The sequence below is a fragment of the Carassius carassius genome, chromosome 1 (assembly GCF_963082965.1).
Source record: "Carassius carassius chromosome 1, fCarCar2.1, whole genome shotgun sequence".
NCBI lineage: Eukaryota > Metazoa > Chordata > Actinopteri > Cypriniformes > Cyprinidae > Carassius > Carassius carassius.
The window spans coordinates 16,894,276-16,916,250 of NC_081755.1; the positions used below are offsets into that span (position 1 = coordinate 16,894,276).

Consider the following 21,975-nt stretch of genomic DNA (forward strand, 5'->3'; position numbering starts at 1 on the left):
CTTTGTTTCCTTTACTCCTACATTTCCCAGAGGCATACGAGAAGCATATTCCATTTTCAGCCTGCACGTCTTCCGCGTCCCAAAGTCAGTAGATGTTAGGAAAAAAGTGTTTATTACGGTTGAGGTCTTACAAAAATGCATGAATTTGCTACAGGGGGACTTTATTTACCACCCGAAGCTGTGTGAGGGACGTTTTATTACAGATGTGCCTCTAGTACAATGGGCACAACAAGTCAATGTTTTTTCATTCATCTGTTGGATGTAGAACTTAGCATCTGTTTACTGTTGATGATTGACCCATCATGTCGTGCCCAAAACATCCATTGTAGACAGGGTCAAGTCAAATCTTTATTTATATTATAATATTTATTTATACAGTAATTTATACAACAGGCGTTGTATAAAAAAGTTTTTCAGTATTCAACAGGAAAATGTGTTAAAATAGTGTTAATGTTGCAAAGTTCATCAATTGAGAAGCAAATTTGATTCAGCTACTGCTCTACAGAAGAAAAAAAAAGTGTCTTCATTCAGCTTAATTTAGATGAGTGTTGATTAAATTCAGACTTTAAGTGTCTTGTAAAGGACATAATGGCGAGACACATGGATAATTTCATGGTTCACCAGCTCTAAGCTTTAAACACCCTGCTATTTTAATGCTTAAGTTCAACTATTCGTTGACCTTAAATATAAGTTCCAAAAGGTTCCCAAAATAAACTTTTAAGAAACAACAACAATGGACAATTTTGTGCAAAGGAATGGTTCCTTGGATGTTAAACGCTCTTTATGGAAACATAGATGCCGAAAAGAACCTTTATTTTTAAGTGTGGTTAGGTTTTTTTTTTTTTTATGGAAGTTGGACAAATTGATGCACTCAGTATCACAAGCTGATGTTCACGTCTCTAAGCTACAGTCTGTGCTATAAAATCAATGCATTTGAAGTCATCAATCTCCACTGAGCCCTGACTGTGATTAATATGTATCTTATCATTAATATTCAATGTGTTGCTTCCTCTATTGAGGACTGACATTGGCACCACCGTTGTGTGCTTCAAAACTTGGCGATCAAGCCACCAATGAACATTAGGAATAATAAGCAGAAGAACGGCTATGCCAGCATGAAGCCACAGGTAAACTGACAAGCATCCGTTGGTGCACCGATCTCGCCCGTCCAGAAGATGGACGTTGTGTCTCCACATAGCTTTGAAGAGCTTTTTTGAGAAATCAGGATGGCACCAGAGTGTGCCGCACAAAAGAATGATGAAAGAACGAAAGATAAACAAAAGCTTTCAAAGGCTGGAGTATTGAGACATCAAACGCAAAGTAGAAACAACACACAGCATCTCACCTCAGCTGACATATTGACAACAGCAGCCTATGAGGAGAGAAGAGGTAAGACAAGAGGAAGGGGGGTTATGGGTGGAGAGGTTGGCGAGGTCAGCCTAAACCAACAGAATGGGAGAACCTAATTTCCAATGACAGAAGGGCCTTTCATCTGGGGCCCTGCCTGGAAATGCGCTGTGTTTAATTATTAAAGAAGGTTCTTACTCTGTGGGGTCGGCATGCAATTGAAGTCTCTTAAATTCAGCCCTGCTGACAGACCGCGGCCGGCCGTCTCAGTGTGTGCCCTTACCTGTATGACAGCCACTGAATGCTAATTTGTAACAAGCAAAACTCATTAGGCCAGAGCCACTGAGGGATGCATGTCCCGGCTCATCTCAGAGCACTGCAGCGCTTCGGTCCCTCTAATGGGGTGGCTTCAATCAAAGGCTCTAAGGCATGCTTTGTTTCAGGCACACTTTGAATGCACACATACAAGACACATACAAGTATTTGCAAGATGAGAGAAGAGGAGAAAAGACAAAAACAAAGAAAGGTACACAATGCACACAAATGCTTGTCCAACGTGTTACAAGTGTGTGGTCCTATCGTGCTGACAGCAACAAATCTCAGTACTAAAGGGGGCGATATAGTTTTCTCTAAATGTATATGCCATTAAACCAGATGCGTTGCTGTCCAAGGGTGCGTTTCCCAAAAACAACTATGGCCCCAAGTTCTGTCGTTAACAATAGAGTTCAATGGTTGCTCAAGAGTCTGAGTTGCTCAAGTCAGTCTGAATCCACTTACCACTCAAAAACCTAGTGCTGTGATCTATTTGTTCATGTATCCTCTCGTTGTACAAAACAAAAGAGTAGATGCGAAGTAAATAAGGCAGTTATTGTGCAGTGTAGTCAGCTTCATTGATTATAATGGATATCTTCATGTGAGTACAGCAGAACTCTGCAAGATCATTATGAACTGAAGTGACTTTTTTTTTTTTTTTTGTAATTACAAGTAATTTGATTCCTGAACTGGGCCTGTAGTTCCACCATGACAGCAGATGACTTGAAAGAGACTTGAAAGTCACTGAATAAAGACTCACTACGCTGATGCACCCTTGCTTCATTACTCAGAATGTCACTATTTAAATTTCGCTCCGATAGATTTTAGAATGCAACAACATGTGAAACGGAGCTACATAAGAGTGCAAAACATTGAATATTTCCATTGAACAGTGTTGAGGTATGAGTGAATACACTCACTGTGGCCTGCATCTGGCTGCTGTACTCAGCCTCCATCTTGGCGAGCCGTTGATTGGTGTCCTCCAGCAGCTCCTGGATGTCATCTGTGTGCTTCTTCTGCATGTCAAACTTTTCTTGTTCCATCTCCGCCACTGCAGCATGCAACTGATAGAGACGATAAACCAATAATACAATACAGATCAATAAAATATTAAAATAACTTTTGAAATTGAAACATTTAAAATATCAGGGCTCAACTATGAGTTTGTTTTATGTTACTGCCCTCACAAACGGCAAGTAGTTCCGTTTTACTTGCTATTAAAGAATAGTTCATTTTAACAATATGTTTTCATTTTACAGAATTATAATTTTTTTTTTAAGATGTAATACTTTTAAATAAAGACCTGAACAAACAAAATTAACGTATATCCATACCAAACAAAATACAGGATGTATCAGCCAGTTTCACTCCTTTCCAATTTGTGCAATTTTTCCTATAAAATGCTTTCACTGGAAGAAGATGACTTAATTATGAACATCAAATAAATAAATAAAAAATATTAAAAGTTTGCAAGACATAAAAACAGATGATCTATGATCCCACACTACCATCTGGCCATCCTTATTGTTGAGCCCTGAACATGAGTCCTACAGAATATTATGTTTAGATACAGAGAACAAAGAGAATGTTTTATAAGGCCTGAAGCAAGATACCCTTCAACCAAAGCCTGTAGAAAGGCAGGGGCCGGAATCTCTGGGAAAACCTTGAGCTTTTCTTTTCTATCTCTGCAATAAACATACACATCTACTGAACACTCAAAAAAGATGGATTTTTGGGATTCTTTCTCATTCTCAGACGGGATTGGCTGAGCTCTAAACTCAGTGAGTGTTCAGCGTTCAAAGCTCCGGCTGCTGGAGGGACGGGCCTATGGAAACCTGAGCCTTTTCAACCCTTCCTTACCTTCTTCTCCCATTCGTTTTTCAGAGACTCAGCACTTTGATCAGACATTTTCTTCAGCTCGCTGATCTGTTTCTCTTTGGTCTGTTGGATGACCTGGGACTCTCGCAGCAGGCTTTGAACTACAGGGGAGAGAGGGAGGCAGACACAAACATTCAGGCCTGGCCGCAGGGCATCTCTATGTCTGCTCGCACCCCAGGCTGCCCTGGACAGCACCATACTTCTTGACTCAAAAAATAAGTAAATAAATAAAACGATAATACACAACAATGGGTACGAAAACAAGAAATGATACAATATCTTTGTGTTACAAGTTAAGGTGAAGTGTATTACAGCAGAAAGACAGAAAAGGTTATGGTGAATGTTTAGAACTTTTAAAGGCTCTTGAAACCCCAGACTACTATTTCTGAGATTTTAGCAGAGGTGTTTGTGTTGCACATCATAGAAGACAATGTTAGCATCCGATAATTTTAACTGCTGGAGAAAACTGGTAAATTTGAAGCTGTTTTGCGCTATTTTCATCTTCCGGTTTTAAAATCTACATTGTGTTGTCATCACAATTTGTGACGTAGCAATGGACTTTAGTACATTGATGACGCATCGGTGTCTATTAAATTATATACTGCGTGTTCTTATGCTATGAGAAGAAGCTTCGCTTAAATCTTAAATGTGTTGATTTGCTATGACAGACATTCCAGACTGAGAAATAACATTGCACACATTAACTGATAGAAACGTTCATGGATTGAAGAAGAGTGTTTGTTTTTGCTTTGTAATAAGAGTTTGACACAAACGCATCCATTCACTTGGTGAGCATAATGGTTTGTTTTTCATTTCTGTGACACAACCCATCAAAAGGCTTATGTAAATGCCACAGAATAAGCCTTAAAAGTTATCCAAGGTGCAACAGCGCATTCATATATGTTTTTGATGCATAGCGCAAATGGCTTCTAAATGAATAGAAGCTAAATGAAACTGTGTCTCCCCTCTTCCCCCTCCACTCCGCTGTGCACCATACCTACTTTTGTAGCGTTTTTAAAAAATGTGGTGAGAACTAGCCAGTGCTGAAACAGGAGCTTTCATGACACTTTAAATAAAAAAACAAACAAACAAAAAATGATGCACAGAGCTATGCCTGACACATTCCACATTCTCTTTACTTTTCATTAATGTCATCATCAAAAAAGATTAATTTGACTGAAGAGTTTCATCAATAAATAATTAGCATTTCGTCAGTTAAAATGACATACCTGCCACTGACTTTTAAGAAATATGTAGAAAGGCCATAACAAGACATCAAATCACAGATGCTGCTTTTACTGAGTCAAAAGAAAAAGCCTCTTTGTTTGAGAGTGTGGTCCAGCTTTACTACATGTCTGTTTACAAGTCTTTAGAGCCATTTTGGGGCTGAAGGAGAGGTTTCCATCTGGGGTGCACAGGGCAACACCTTAGCACTGACAGAGTGCTCAGAGCGAGTGTATAAACACGACCCACTGCATGTTCTACCCTCACCTCTCTTCTCCAGCCTCCGAATCATTTCCTCCCCCTCCTTCTGCTTCCCACGATACATGCTCTTCAGCTCATCAATCTCACCATTCTTGCGGTCCAAAATCTGAGGAAAAAAAAAAACACATACCACGTTTTGTACATTTTCTGGAGAAAACGTGACTGGCATTGTGTGTGGATGGAGCAGCTCTTAAGTCAAGTCACCGTTATGTACACAGTGCTATAATACGCTATAATAGTATGTACATAGCGTACAATACAGTTTGTGTCAAAGCAGCTATACAGTGTCAGACAGGAAAAAAGTTTATCAATAATGTAAGAAGACAATATCAAAGAGTCATCTTTCCAGCTAAAGTCAATTTATTGAACTTCATTGTCTTCATCTAGTTCAGCTCTCGTCCAATGTTGTCTGTGCAATCAGTCAAGTGCTCCCAACTAAGCAAGCTAAATTGGACTGTTAGACAGCTACAGTACTGTATGTGGTTACTAGTGTAATCTAGGTGATATCTGGTCTCTAGATATGGCTAGGTTACCTTCTTCAATATAATTCAGTAGGGTTTGTGCCTGTTTTATCACCTACCAGATGAAAATTTAGTAAAACAAACAAAACAAATGCAACAGGTATTATTCATGTCACAAATGCATGACGAGTTCCCAAGTTTAAAGATTAGGACTTGTTGAGGCTGTGACACACCAGACCATCGTCGATCTTCTGTAAGCACAGAGTTCTGGTGTGTTCTGCACTAGTTGGACCACACTTTACATATACACATAGTATTGTATACCCACAGGATCTCTTTTTGAATGAGGAATACAGACTACTGCCACCTGCTGACATGGAAACTTATTTCCCCTCATGCTGGCAAAAATGTATGCACCAGTTGGCAGTAGGCTGCAGTCTTTACACTGTATTCTAGTGCAACTTTTATGCCCAGATGCCAGGCAACACGTCATCACTAGTTCTTTGATGTTGGTTTGGTGTGTCACGGCTTTTAGACGTTTGTTCAGATCACTAACCCTAAGTGTGAGCAATGCTAATAGTGATGCTTGCATTAGCAAACAACTCTACAAACAAGAAGCATTCATGACACTGAGACGACGGATGACAGAACATTTATGTTCCAGACTTTCCAGCTAATCTAGAGCCATAAATAAATTTCAGTGGGAACAGAGTTTAAATAGAGGTTTTGGTGCTTCCATATGACAAGCTAATGCTGGCTGCAGATTACAGAGGATAATGTTCTTATTCACAAGCATGACCATGAAGGAACTCGCCCTCTCCTGCGTCACTGAATGTTGGAATTTGCTGCTTTGAAGCCGACGTTTAGTGGATGGGGGTTTGGGGGTGGTGGGCCTTTCTTCAGTGAAGGCTTTTTGCTTAAGTATATTATCTGTAACAGTAGCGTAAGCTTAAAGCAGACAATGACAAACCCGTATGAATCTTACATTATGCTCTGGGAAGGAAGACCACTCCAGGAGACATACCCATGACCCCACTGACAAGAAGTAGTGTTTTGGTCATGAACAAAACAAATCATTCACTTCTGCGCACTGACATATTTTTCACACAGTGAAGTCTCTCCCTTTTGAAGGGCTTTGACTACTTCTCCCTATTTTCAAAGGCTGACTATAGCATGAGCAAACAGCATATTAATACCATACATTAGCATATAAATAGTATATCAATTGTTGGACCTGCTGAACGCATACGCCCTTCACTGAACAAGTCTATGTTTTGAGTCTGAACGACTTGGAGCAGGGCTGAATGAACTGCCACTTGTTCACGATCTAACTAAACAAACTGGAACTTGTCATTTGTGATTGTACTGAATGAACAAAGTATTTCATTTGTGAACAGGGATCTGATGACTGAAAATGATCGAAAGAAAAGGGGGCACTGGTTCTTTTAGCATAAGAAGTACTTCATTTTATGAATGTATAAAATGACTTCTGACTATATGCATTTAAATAAAGATGTTACTGGAAGTAATGGCACATTTAATAAGGCAAGTGGACCCTACCACGCCATAACAATGCACATCATGTAACCTATGTCTTCCTTACCAGACACACCCAATTCATCAGCTCATTGGCAGGGACTACAATACCTTAAAGGTAATAAAGTTATACTTCAAGCAAAATCAAAGAAAAAAACTGAAGTAACATTATATCTTACAAAAACAACACAAAAGAGGTTTGGCATATACTGATCCCTTAACAGAGTGTATCAAACAAATGAGACATTCAAAAAATGCAGTGTTGGGGAAGGTTTGGGAACCACCTCTGATGCTTAATCACTATTCACAAGGTCTCTTTGTAAAATTTTAATAATGTACAAGACTGTTTCTGTTGTGAATGATTCTGAATGAATCTACTAAGTGAATAATTCAATGACTCACTCATATCACACACACACACACACACAAAACTAATTTGTCAACATCTACTGGTTTAATTATGTAATCAACAGTATCTAAATGAATCTTTTGGTTCAAAATAGTCGCTTGATTGAATCGACATCACCACCACTTTCAAAAAAAAGCATGTTTTATAGCAAAAGATACCAAATAAATAGGTAAACTAGATATTGAAATATTGCTCATTGAAGTTTTGTTGCAAATATGTTTTGTGAAAGATTCTGCATTATAAATGGAAGTAAAAAAAAAAAAAAGAATATGGATAAAAGGAAATGGAGTGATCTCTTCAGTGAAAACACTGTTACATATTCTTTCTGATGTGTCTCAGGAGCATGTTGAGTGTTAACATTCCAGACTCTCGGTAGCATGAATGAGTGTTGCCCGTATCTGAGAGGACTTGAGCCACAGCTTTGAGAAACTCACTCATGACCTTGTCCCTTGGCTGTGGGCTCCCAGACTCCAATGGACCGGTTCTGCGAGTCCTTGACAATCCACTCATTGTGCCACACAGCGCAGGCTTTTGATGAACCCAAGGAATTTAGAAATCCTTTGTGGCGGGAGGGAGCCAAGTGCAACCTGCATTTAGCAAGCTCCAAATAAACAGCAGATCTGCTGTTTCTTGTTCCCAAGCGGAGGTCCAGTCTTGTGCCTTGAGCTGTGGGCAATAAGATGCCTAGGCTCAAGGTGGGGTGGGAGGCGGGTTGGGCATTTCAGAAATGTGTTTTATCTGATGCGGCTGCTGTGCAGCAGAGAGCCGTTTGTTGAGACTGCTGTAACTCCTTTGATGGCCTGACCTTCTACAAGCCGCCTGTGTCCGAGTGGGAGTTCAAAGGCTGTCTGCCATTGTCTCAGTGAGGGTGGACAGCGGCGTTGCGACCAGGGGTCTGTAAATCTCAAAGGACCCGACGGAGATCAACGGCTCAGAGGACATGACACACTGGACTCAAGCAAGCCCACCAACGGACACCACTGTGCCGCATGTGTGTGGTGTTTATAGGGTCTTCAAAGAAAGATGCACCTGAGCAAATATTGACATTGTCCAAACAAGCACAACTGAGTCTTTCAGAACCAAACAACAGGGCTTATTAAGAGCAAAACAGACACAATTGCCAACAAAAGAGAGTCTTATGAATCAATTAAGATTTCATGTAACGCTGATCAAAAAGAACGGCAAATTAATGAAAGATCCACAGGAAGCTAGGTTCAAAACCCATTGGAGAAACTAAACAAGAATAGTCTTCAAAGGGCTTCTGCAGCAGTAAGAGCTCCTATTTACAGATGTACTCTCTGAGGTTAGGGGGGTGATGGTCCCTCATGAGGCCTAATACAGCAGTGTTTAGTGAAGAGAGGATGGACATCGCCGACAAGAGGACAATTTCACTGCTGGTCCTTCAAACACAGATGCAACTTCATTCCCACCAAAAAATACCTCCCAAAAGTTATTATTTTCTCCCTCTGAAAAATCAGTGAGCCCATCAGTGGATTATTTATCCTGCTTCTTGTCCGTCAGAAGTGCACTCTGTTGCTAAGCTCATCATCCAGCTATCCGGTCGCCTGTGAAAGATGAAAGCTTGCAGCTGAGAGTGAGGGAAAGAGGGGGCGTTAGGGAGGTTAAAGGGAAGTTCGTGGAACATTTAGGGACACACAATTTTCCCATCGTCTCCTTAAAGAGCTCTTTTCAGACACATAGCAGAGTCATAACAGAGTGTTGAGGATGAGGTCCAGAGACCGTTGGACTTTTGGGGATGCTGTGAAAGACAACAGTCTGTTTCATGAACAGAATCATGTTTCCGCTTAAAAAGGGGTGGGAATACACAAACATTTGTAGGCCTAGGTCATTTATAAAGTTTATTAAAGCGGAATTAAGGTGTGATGTCACTGGGACTGAATGAAAAAGAAAATAAATGTGGAAGTAACAGAGGAGATACTGACACAGCACATGCACATAAAATCAGTATCACTAAAACAATGAGTGAGACAGTCAGACAAAATGTTTGCAAGATGTGAGCAGTCACTCTGTGTATCATCAGTATACTTGCCATTATAAACTCATCATCTTCCATTTTCTCCTCTATTAACAGCAAACTGGGCTGAACTTGGAATTCTGAAGTTGGTTTGTGGTTCTTATCTTCTTTTGTTTAATATAATTAACAATTTTGTTATTTAAAAATGTAATTGCTTTTTTACATATTATATAAACTTTAGTTTGTACATAGTTTGAAGGAGACGTTATGGAATATCAGCTTGAAGGGATACTGCATCCAAAAATGTAAATTCTCTCACTCTCACCCTCACACTGTTCCAGATGAAAATTACTTCCATTTTTCAGATGAAAACCAAGAAAATTATATAAACATTATCCATTTCTGTCCATATAATGCAAATGGGTTTACATTTTAAAGGGATGCTCCACCCCAAAATGAACATTTTGTCATTAATCATTTACCCCCAAGTCTTTCCTAACCCGTAAAAGCTTTGTTCATCTCTGGAACACAATTTAAGATATTTTGGATAAAAATCAGGAGGCTTATGACTGTCCCATAGACTGCCAAGTAAGTTACACTGTCAAGTTCCAGAAAAGTATGAAAGAATATTCCATCTGCCAACAGTAGTTCAGCCGAAACCTTATGAAGCGACAAGAATACTGTTTGTAAGTGACACGCTCTTCTGTGTCAGCCGCACCACAAGAATGCGTGGAAAACATAAACATAGAAACAGCGCATCCTTGTGGTGTGGCTCACGCAGAAGAGCGTAGGCAGTTTAAGTGATGTGGAGAGACACAGAGGAGACTGTTGACAGAAATGGTTGAATAAAGTCATTATTTTTGTTTTCTTCGCTTACAAACAGTACTCTTGTTGCTTCATAACATTACGTTTGAACTAGTGATGGCAGATGGACTATTCTGACGACGTCTTTCATACTTTTCTGGACTTCAGTCACAAGCCTCCCGGTTTTCATACAAAATATCTTAAATCGTATTCCGAAGACGATCAAAGCTTTTACGGGTTTGGAACAGCATTGGGGGCGAGTGATAAATGACAACATTTTCATTTTGGGGTAGAGTATCCCTTTAACCTTTTATAAACCTGAACATTTAAACCTGTACATTTGCATAACATGGTCCCACAGAGACTATTTTTCCAAAAAATGTGTTGACCTGAAGAAAGCAAATTATATGCATCTGGGATTGCATAAGGGTGCGTAAATGATGAGAAAATGTTTTGGTGGAGAATCCCTTATAAAATATCTGACAGGTCAGTTGATTCACCTTTTGAATCTCTGCATCATGTTTCTGCTGCATCCTCAGTGTATCCTCTTGATGTTTGGCCTCCAAGACTTTAGTCCTCACCTCAATCTACAAATGCAAAAAAAAAAATTAATGACACAATGGCAATTTTTTATTTTTATTTCTAAATTCCATGTATAATGCAAATGGTAACACTTTATTATAGGGACAAATTGTCACTATTAACTATCTGCTTATTAGCATGGCTATTATTAACATAATGGCTGCTTATTAGTACGTATAAAGCACACACAGTAAACTTAACAACTACCTTACTAACTATTAATAAACGGAAATTGATTTTATCAAGGCAAAAGTCATAGTTAATGGTTTGTTAATAGCGAGAATTGTTAATAATTAGTTTTTTTTTCTCTGACTATTCAAATTAAACAGGCTGATAAAGACTTCTACATGTAAATGATTGACAAGCTTCAGTAATGTTGGTGTAGTTCACAATGACATTCGTCAGTACAGATCAAGCTCAGTTCTGAAAAGATCTTAATATGTGAATGTGGATGGTTGTATGTTAACAAGCTCGATGCAGTGATGTCGTAACTATAAAAATAATTTCTAAGCCCTTTTGGTGTTTTTTGTTTCAGTCTGGGTTGACTGGAGAAAAAGTTATCAATGTTAAAGTCTGTCTACACAGCACATCAAAATCAAGTTTTTTCATGACATGACCCATTTACAAAAAGCCAAAGCATAGAAATGTCTGAATTACAGTGTTGAGTTTCCTCTCCACCTACAGAGAAACACATCCAGTCTTTTTGTTTTTAAGATCAGTCATTAAAAGAGTCAGTTAAGAATCTGCCAATGTTCAGAGCAAACACAAAACGACATTTATTGTGCTGTGAGACACTGATGAAAGAGCCCATCTGTTCAGAAGGACACAGATGAAATAATACTGGACAGGAAACAGCAGATAGAGGAAGATAAAAAAGGACACACATAATAACATTTGAACAGTCCTCATTAGTATTTCAACACACATGGGAATCAAATGGATTTTACTGTATGGTTCCAGTTCTGATTCTACTTCATAAATTCTTTCAATATATTGAGGACCAACATAAAACAATTACTCATGAGTGTAAGAGTGATTTGTGAGTCATTTTGACCTATTTTGATTGCTACCCCTTACAGTAGCAAGCACCACTAATTAGTGCTGCAATGACGCGTCGACGTCATCGATGATATATTTTTTACTACAAAAATACGTTGACGCATCACACTGTTTACATCTCACGTAATGGCATACTGGGAATGGAGAAAGTTGCATTCTATTACAAAAACAGAGACCACTGTTATCAAAAGTATGGGAATACTTCAAACAGAAGCCAAATAAAATGGCCATTTGTTCCCTTTGAAAAACCGATATGGTGTACCACGGCAGCACAACTGCGATGCACGAGCACCTCAGACGAAAACATCCTGGCGCTCTTCGGTGTTACGGTTTAACTGGTTACCGTGTGATCTGGTGACCAACTTACTGGTTCAAGTCTCTGCTGCAGATGTGATGGATCAAGCTGATGTGATATTATTAAGTGTCTAATAAACGCAGACTTGCTCATTGCATGATTCTGATATTCTTGTAAAGATTACAAGTTATTGGTATGATCACCCGTAGCGGCTGAAGTTAGGATAAAATAAAAAATAAAGTAAGTCTGTGTTGGTGCGGGTTTCGAACACGCGTTAGGGGCCGTTCACATATCGCGCCTAAAAATGCATGGAAAACGCTAGTCGCGCCGCTTTTTCCTTCTTTCCAAAGCGCTCGGGCAGTTGCGCCCCTGGGATGACTGCCGTTGCTAAGCAACCATGACATGGTCTCTCCCTGAAAACGCGGAAATTTCAGCAAAGGATAAATGGATTTGCAGCACTAAAAATCGCTTGCAGTAGCTCTGCTACTAAATTTATTTCAAAACGGCAATCCATATACAGCTATGATCAGCAGTTCCTTCATCTTAGCTGAGCTTTCAACGTTGTTACGGGAAAGGATGAAGCTGATTGGTTAGTTCTTGTCAACTGACCCGCGGTGCGCTTGCGGCATTCTGAAAAGTTGAGATGTTTTTAACTCGATGCGGTGCGGACGTGCCTGTTTTTGCGACCGCGTTGCTTCCATTATGAGCGCGCATACCGCATGCCTACATTGGAAATAACGAACTAGAGCGCGCAAAAGACGCAATATGTGAACGGCCCCTTAAAAGATAGTCACAAACCACCGAGCTACCCCGAATCAGCTCCAGATCTCTGGAAACCATGCTAAACCATAGCAGAACCCTGACTAAGTTACATTTTATGGTTTGTGATGCTAAAGAACATTTCATGACGTCCCAGACAACTGTTAATTTGTGGCTACTGTGGTTTAATTTTAAGCGCTATCGTAAACTCATATTTACCATGGTAAAATAATTTTCTTTGCCTCTATTTTTGTATACTGTAAAAACTTCAACCACATTGGTTGAAAATGAATAAAGGTTGAAATATTATATTATAAGTTGTACTTATATTTTTTTGTAAAGTTATCCAAAGGATTCATTAGCTAATACAAAAAAAGAACATTAGATTAATTATTTTTTGTAATAAAAATTATCGTTAGAGTAGTCGACTAATCGAAAAAAAGTTATCGTTAGATTAGTCCACAGAAAAAATAATCGTTAGTTGCAGCTCTACCACTAATCAGCTTCCCTCACCTCAAGCAACCTGAGGCTTTCAATGTGCCTCAATATTTCTGGGAGCAAAACTTCAACATTTTTCTTTAGTGGCCTGTCAGAACATGTGTCCCAGGCTCTTCAGGTTGTCAAACCCACACAAATAATTTGAGCGCACACACACAAGAGAGGAGTAAGCACACAACTCTGCTTACACAAACACAAAATGCAGCTGAAACTTTCGTCACTATGGCTGCTGGTCATTCCTGAAGCGGTGTCTTTCTTCTCATGTATTTTGGGAAACATGTTTTGATGTGGCATGAGCAGGATTTTTGTGTGAGCCTCCCAGCCCTCTGGCTGACTGCGGATCAGGGCTTTCAACTGCTGCCACCAGCGTGGGACACGATCTACTGGCTTATCAGATCTGCTGCAGGGCACTATATGGCCAGAGTAAAAGAGTGTGAGAGAGTGTTCCCGACGTCTCTAGGCCACAAGAACTTTGAAAGAGCCACAGGCCATTTCTGCTGCCTGTTAGAACAGACTCAGACTGACAGGAAAATCCAACTCAACAGGAGTGGTCACTGATGGGAAGAATGCTTGATTAAGATACTAATTCCAATTTAATGCCAACATTTCATTGTGTTTGAGCTTTGTCTTGGAATGTATAGTGTAATGTGACAAAATCATACATATATATATATATATATACAGTATATATATATATATATATATATATATATATATATATATACAGTATATATATATATATATATATATATATATATATATATATATATATATATATATATATATATATATATATATATATATACAGTATATATATATATATATATATATATATATATATATATATATATATATATGCGTTTTATTTCCATTCAAAAGAAAGAACAGACCTGCTTCTGTCTAGTATGGTTAATCATACAACAATACAGTGAGAAAATGACTTAGCATTCCATAACACTTGAGCTAAAAACAACAACGAATGACAACTTACTAAATATAATTAATAAGTCAAATATGTTGGTTCATTTTATTTCATTTCTTGTTATTCAGGATATCCATATTTACTGGCTACCAAACGTTATCGGCCAATGAACATCTTTATACTATGATTGGACATTGGCCAACCTGCCTAAATTCAGGGCTAAATCTTTTTTTTTTTTTTGTAGTACACAAACCCACACTGCTCTGAAAGAACAAGCACTTGCTTAACCCTCAAAGCCTGATATCATGTTCACTAAAGTGAGAATTACTGGCAGTTATAAGCATTTGCAACTTCACATGTGTGACTCTAATTTAGATGAATAAGGCAGTTTGTTTAAAAACTATAGGTATTAAAAGCATATGGGCACAAAAACTTGTTTAGGATATCTTTAGCAGTTATATAAAAAAAAAATAGATAAACACTCTCTCTCTCTCTTTCTCTATATACACACACACACACACACACACACACACACATATATATATAAATTCACAAATAAGAAAAATACAGCCTGTTGGGAAAACACATTATTGTGAAATGCTGAAGTAATAAGTTAGCACACGTCATTATTAAAAGCCGCTGATTTAAAACACATGGCTTTATGACATCAACCTGTATTCATCAATAAATTATAACAGTGATACTTGTTATATTTGGTACAATGGAACAGATTGTGAACCATGATGAACAAACTTTAAATGAACGAGATGTTTTAATGCATCAAAATGACACAGACAGAATCGCTGCTTTACTGTAGTTGGGTTGAATGCAGAGACAATGGTTTTACATAATGTAACGTAATAAAATATTCATTGAATTGTGGAACTATTTATAACATATCACCCAGCCCTAGTATATATATCTCAGTGTCATTTCATATTCATGCCCAATCCATGAAGATATCTCGTGTGTTCTACATAAACAATGTATTTATTTACATATCAAAAACATGAATACAGACTTCATCATCTCCAGGGAGAGAGAAATCATTGTTTTCTTTCACTTCTGTGATTCTCAAAAGCTAATGGTTTGTTATATACACTACGTCAGCTGCTGGGGGATGCTAGGCTAGGTTGGGTGTGGTATTGAAAATTAGAGGAAGCCCCTGGCTTAACCAATGCATGGTCTTCTTGTACATGCTCAAGAAGACAATATAATTACTTTACCGTCAAATATCTGCCATTAACGAGCCACTTGTGTTACTACAACTGTAAGATTCTCTTCATGACATTAAATGTATAGTTCACCCAAAAATGAAAATTCTATCTTCAATAGTCAATGGCTATTAATGGCCTTAAAGGGATAGTTTACCCAAATATTAAAATTATGTCATTAATGACTCACCCTCATGTCGTTCCAAACCCGTAAGACCTCCGTTCATCTTCAGAACACAGTTTAAGATATTTTAGATTTAGTCAGAGCTTTCTGTCCTTCCATTGAAACTGTGTGTACGGTCTACTGTCCATGTCCAGAAAGGTAATAAAAACATCATCAAAGTAGTCCATGTGACATCAGAGGGTCAGTTAGAATTTGTTGAAGCATCAAAAATACATTTTGGTCCAAAAGTAACAAAAATTACGACTTTATTCAGCATTGTCTCCTTTTCCGGGTCTGTTGTGAGTGCGACTGCTGTGACTGTTGACGTACGATGCTGCTGACGTGTTATCTTTGTGGGCGCACCAGAAAACACATTAGCAGCGTCATATGTCAGCAGCTTCGTGAACGCGCTGATAATTTTAATTTGATAACTACAGTTTGGCTAAAACTATTGACTAAAAGTAATGACTAAAAGTTGACAAAAATGCAATTACTTTTTCTTTGACTAAAACTACGAAAGTGACTAAAATGTGACTAAGACTATTAAGCATTTTCGTCTCAAGACTAAGACTAAGACTAAATCAAAAATGCCTGCCAAAATTAACACTGGAAGGGACCGAAAGCTCTCGGACTAAATATAAAATATCTTAAACGGTGTTCCGAAGATGAATGGAGGTCTTACGGGTTTGGAACGACATGAGGGTGTGTCATTAATGACATAATTTTAATATTTGGGTGAACTAACCCTTTAAAATATAATAAAAAAAAAACCCTGCATATAATGTAAAGACAATTTAAGTGATGTCTGCTTCCAGCAATCCCGAGAATGCAATGTTTACTTGCTTTATAACATTTCTGAATATAATGACGCATGAAATGCATAGCCAGAAGTGTTTGCGTTCACATTTTCATGTTTTGAGATGCACCTTAGAAGCTCCATATGAGTGCATATCTAAATATTTAGTCAAAAAAGACTTTATGAAAAAACTCTAAAATCAACCAGACACATTTTTATAGAAATTAAACATAGAGGGTCGTCTCAAACAGCATTATCTGGAGGCTGGAATGATCTCATAAGAGCAGAGCACACATTTTGCTACCGTCACCTGCCCTACTTCCACTCAACCCTGAGAAACAAGCCCCCGCCTCTCGCTTTGCGCACAATTCTTCTTGTGCAATCTCATAGACCACAGGAGACCTGTCAGAGGAGAAGATTGCACTGATTGAAGCCACGCAGTCAAACAGATCCCGGCAGCACAGACGCAAACGTGGGCAGCACTTTTTTTTCTTTTCTTGTCTTTTTTTTGAAGCTTCAATTGGTGCTTTTAGAAAAGTTTGTCAAACTACATCAGTGGCGTTCTGAAACTCTTGTCTGAAAAGGTGCGGCGGGCGAGTGCACACCTCCGGGTTTTCAGATTCCCTGGAATCAGTGAAGTGAATGACATTGGTACTTTTACTCGCGTTAAACTCACAGAGACGCTGAGCTTTTTGAAGAGCATAAGGAGAGATGGAAGGGTGGGAGGAGGAGAGATGAAGACGGTGCGAATGAAACAAGAGCAGATGTTCCGTCTTTTCTTCACCCAGCGTTGGTTTCACACATTTCCTTAGGGAATATTTTCACAAAACGTCTGCTACGTTTTAGCGCCACACTGCGGGTTGAATCTGTGATTCCAGCTATTTTGAGAGTCAAAATCTGGGTGACTATTCAGTGTTTAGATAAAACCCAGAAAGCTTCCCCAGTCACACCGATGACATCTCAATCAAATCACTGTCTTCACTCTATGAAAGAAAAATAACACAACTGAAATATCTCAAATAAACAAACTGGGATAGTCAAATAAATAAAAACAGACTGCATCACCTCATAAGGAAATACACTATCAGGGTCTTCTTTTTTCAATATTAAAACTCAACAGTAAAACACTTAAAGGGCGATTTATTGGGGGAAAAAAATACTTTTACATTTTACACTTACATTGATCGGCATTATAGCGAGTCATTTCCCATTTGAAAATATGAATATGTGCAGCAGATTTTAATAATAGTAAAATAGTAAGTAAAATCAGTCTGACTAGATTGTTTTCCTGTGATGGTTAGAGCCTTTCTGTCAACTGTATCAATGGAGGCAATTGGAATCTTGCAAATATTTCTAGGTGTCGCAAAATTACTAAGGGATAATAATAAACAAAAGAGGACCAACAGAACCTACTACATTAAATAAGAATTTTAAAATATATGAGCGAGATGTATGTAAACACTAATGAGTAAAAACATTATGACCAGTCACAGGTCAGGTGACGTAAATAATGTTGATAACAAGGCCACAAATTAAGGTCTGGGTAGATTTCGGTGAAGGCTATCCCATCTGATCTGAGCTAACAGAAAGTCTCTCTGTTACACAAAATTTTAGTGATGGTTATGGGATGAATGTGTCACAACACGCTGTGCATCGCACTCTGCTGTGTATGAGGCTGCGTAGCCGCAGATCAGAGTGCCTATGATAACCCTTGTCCACCATCAAAGTCATGAACAAAGGCCAAGCACGCATCAGAACTGGATTTTAGACAAGTGGAAGAAGGTAATCTGGTCCAATGAGTCACGTTTTCATTTACATCACACTAGAGGAGCATTTACCTGAGGAAGTGATGGCTCCAGGATGTAGTGTGGTGTGAGTTGTTCACATGCTACCTACATGAACAATGTGGCAGACCAAGTTTTTGTGTTTACCTGATGTAAGTGGCCCCTTTCAGCAGAATCACATATCCTGACACACTGCACACATTGCTCAGGAACGGTTTGAGGAACATGATGAAGAGTTCATGGTGTTGCCCTGGCCTCCAAATTCACAAAATCCCAAACCATTTGAGCATCTCTGGGATGTGCTGGACCAATATGTTCAATTCACGACAGCTTCACCCCACAAGGATCTGCTTTTAAAGGACACTTTCAGAGTCCATAATTCAGTGGGATGATGCTGTTTTAGCTGCTTGATACTGAATCGGTAATTACGTTTCTCAGCAACGAGGCAGTAAAATCACAGTTTTTGAAGTAACTAAACTGACAGTTTCATTGTTTATAGACAGAAATGCACAGGTTCACACACAACTTTCACCCCCCTTTCCTTGATAATTTATACAAATAAATGTCTTACTGCACTACTTCATCTCTGTGTCTGTTTTTAAAGTGGGCAGAATGCATAATTAGCTAATTAGGCATAACTGATGAAAATAACCATATTTTTAAATATATATTAATTTATTTTTAATTATATGCACCAATATACCATTACATTGTAATAAACAGTAATATGCATTTACATACAGTATATATTCTATAAAAAGGTTATAGAGACTTGAACACTTTTGTGTGATTCTCCAAAATGAATCAGTATGAATCAACTAACTAAACAGAGTGGTTCATCAAATGATTCATCTAGACCTCTAAATGCAAACTTTAATGCTGTTTCGATGCTGTGTGTTCTAGCAAAGCAAGAAAATGCATTAAAACTAGTCTACTGACAAGGTTTTCAGGAGACATATGTGAAATAAAGACAGAACCCAGAACTCAGGTTACAAAGAGTAAAAACTGATAATGAGGCACAACACCAAGAACACACAGCAAGAGCAGTGCCGGTGATGAGTACTAGAACTCGTATGAGCTTTGTTTTTCTCTGCCCTCAGCTGCACAGTCACTTTAATCAGAGGCAATGAAGGGCAATACATGCACCATTTCCCTTCATCAAAGACTAGCAGCTCCTGAGGAACGTTTGACTCACCCTTCACCCCATTACCTGGGAATATTTCTTCAGCCTTGATGTTAACTCAAGCAGACCTCTTGGCCTGCCATTTTGGCACCTGTTATTAATTACCATGCTCCACAGCCCAACGCAGACACTATTTACTCTGCTTACAGTAAAATAATGTTTCAGCTAATCTCAGAATCTCTTCGCTTAACAGTGTGTGGAGTTAATGTGGCGGCTTCATCTTTCAAACGGCAGCCCTGGAAACTTAAGGACTGTTTCAAAAGACTATTTAGCTGTTTGCGAAATGGCAGTATTCTAGTGAAGACGAAGGCTGATGATGCTGTGTGACTGAAGTTGATCTAATTGAGCACTGCTCTTCCCGGAGGAAATGTGATTACAGCAGGTCACGCTCAGTATATTCAACAATACCAGTCAAATTACATCAAAGAGAAGCTTGTTCTATGGGATTTTCAGCTTAAACCCACATACAGGGGGAAACTGTCGTCACAAACAGGGTCTGTAAAGCTCTTAGGAGAAGTCGGCGTCTCTAAACAAGTGAAACTCAGAGAGTCTTGCTTTGGTTAGGTGTGTGAAGCTGTCATCCAGCATTTCTTTCTTGAGTTTATTAAAAGCAACCAGCCATCACACAGCATTTACTTAAGAAGTGGAAAAGCATGCTGGATGACAAATCTCAACAAGACAGCAGCACTGAAGATTTAACCATTACTGGTTTAAATGGTTAGTTTAATCAAAAGTGAAACTCGTGTCATCATTTAATCATATCATTCCAAAACCGTAGGGGACATCTTTCTTTGAGAAGAAATGAAGATGTTTAGCAGAATCTTTGTTCTGTTCTTTTGCATTGCAAAGTGTCCAACTCATTTTTTTGGAGTCAGCTACTCCTTTAAAGGTACTGGGCCATTTTGAAAGCAATTACAGCACATTTCAAGCACTTTGGGAGAACATAATGTTCCTACCTCCTTATCAGCTTTAACTGGGGCGGCCTCATCATAAAGGGTGCTGTTTTTTCCAAGACTTGATTTGTTGTAAATCTATTAATACAAAAGAGAAAGATAAAATGTGCATTCTGCTGATACTACACTAATACAACTATGTTACAATAACAGTTCTGACAGTATTGGTTGCACTAAATATCTGAATGCAGAACTCAAGAAATAATACTATAATTCAAATCATTACCAATAATGTTTGATCAACATGCAGTCAAAGAGAAGTGACAGTGTCTTGCTGTATGCTTTATGTTGGCAATTGCATTTGCAGTTTTATTTTTCTTTTTTCTTGTAATTTGTTTCTTTGTTCTTTATTTTGCATTATGTGTTCATTGAAATTTGATCACACTTTAGTATGGAGACCAACTGTCACTATTAACTAACATTAATGTAATTAATTTAAATATAAAACAAGCTATTTGTCAATGCCAGGACATTAAAGTTTTTATAAAAAAAAATTTATAGTTTGTAATAGAAAAACAAGTTATGCTCAGAGTCCAGAGATCTTGATCATAACGTTATAACAGGCATTTTACTATTAGAGACCTGCGCGGATCTTCTGATTCGTGCTGCATGATTGCGTGAATATTTCTAAGCAGCAAAAGCGATAGATGTGTACAGCAATATATTGTGAGAGGGCTGTGTTTTACACCATCCCATATGACGCAAAATAATAAACCACAAAGTTAACAAAACAATGCACTGTGTTGAGCGAGAGCGCTTCTCTGCTGTCTTCATGTGCCATTGGAAACGCCCTATTTCCCATTTATGAATTCGTGATTACGAGCTAATTGCATTCTTTTCTGTTAGAAATAACAGTGGACAGTGGTTTGTGAATGTTGATGCTCAGCTTAAATAATTTGATCGGGAGCATGGCCTCCTGTGACTCATGATTTGTCTGTATGTGTATTCAGAGCCAGTGAGCAACGGACTTTCATAATAATTAAACAAAATGCATTAACGCGGTAAAGAATTAATATAATTAATAAAATAAATATATTAATAAATAATTAATAATATAATTAATATTAAAATAACGAATAATTAACCTGCCCAGCTCTAATAAATATACATACACACACATACATATATATAAACAAACTGAGACTAAATTCAGAAGAACTGTGGCAATGTCTCCAAGACACTTCAATAAACCTACCATCAAAGCTACCTGGAAAACAATGTGCAAGTGCTTAATTAGGTTAAGTTAATAGAAGTTAACCTATTTATGGCATTATTTCTGATGGCATCCTCACTTTACAGCCTTTTTAGGTTTAGGCACTGCACGGTACTGTAGCTTTGCAGGTAGGTTTCTCGAAGTGTCTTGGAAATATTCCTACAGTTCTTCTAGATTGAGTCTGTCTCAGTTTGTTCTGTTTCTTCATGTTATTCCAGACAGACTGGATGATGATTACGGAGCACTGGCTGCTGTCAGACTCATTGTACAAACAAAAATCTCACTGGACTATTACAATTAATAGCAAAAATAATGTTTGGAAATGTAAAATGATATTTACAACTGAC

The 21,975-nt window shown here is 38.3% G+C and overlaps 1 protein-coding gene across 6 annotated transcripts in view; it reads right to left on the reverse strand.

Annotated features, from left to right (window-relative positions):
* LOC132140432 (centrosomal protein of 112 kDa-like) overlaps positions 1-21,975 on the reverse strand; it is a 227,079-nt gene that overhangs the window by 143,202 nt on the left and 61,902 nt on the right. For 4 of the 6 annotated variants that reach the window (XM_059549213.1, XM_059549233.1, XM_059549219.1 and 1 more), the window contains 5 exons: positions 20,419-20,493; positions 10,708-10,794; positions 5,029-5,128; positions 3,520-3,638; positions 2,580-2,723 (listed from right to left, as the gene is read on the reverse strand). In XM_059549213.1, the coding sequence (XP_059405196.1) occupies positions 2,580-2,723; positions 3,520-3,638; positions 5,029-5,128; positions 10,708-10,794; positions 20,419-20,493 (525 nt within the window). The remainder of the gene's footprint in view (positions 1-2,579; positions 2,724-3,519; positions 3,639-5,028; positions 5,129-10,707; positions 10,795-20,418; positions 20,494-21,975) is intronic. The other 2 variants (XM_059549250.1, XM_059549242.1) reach the window with 1 other exon arrangement.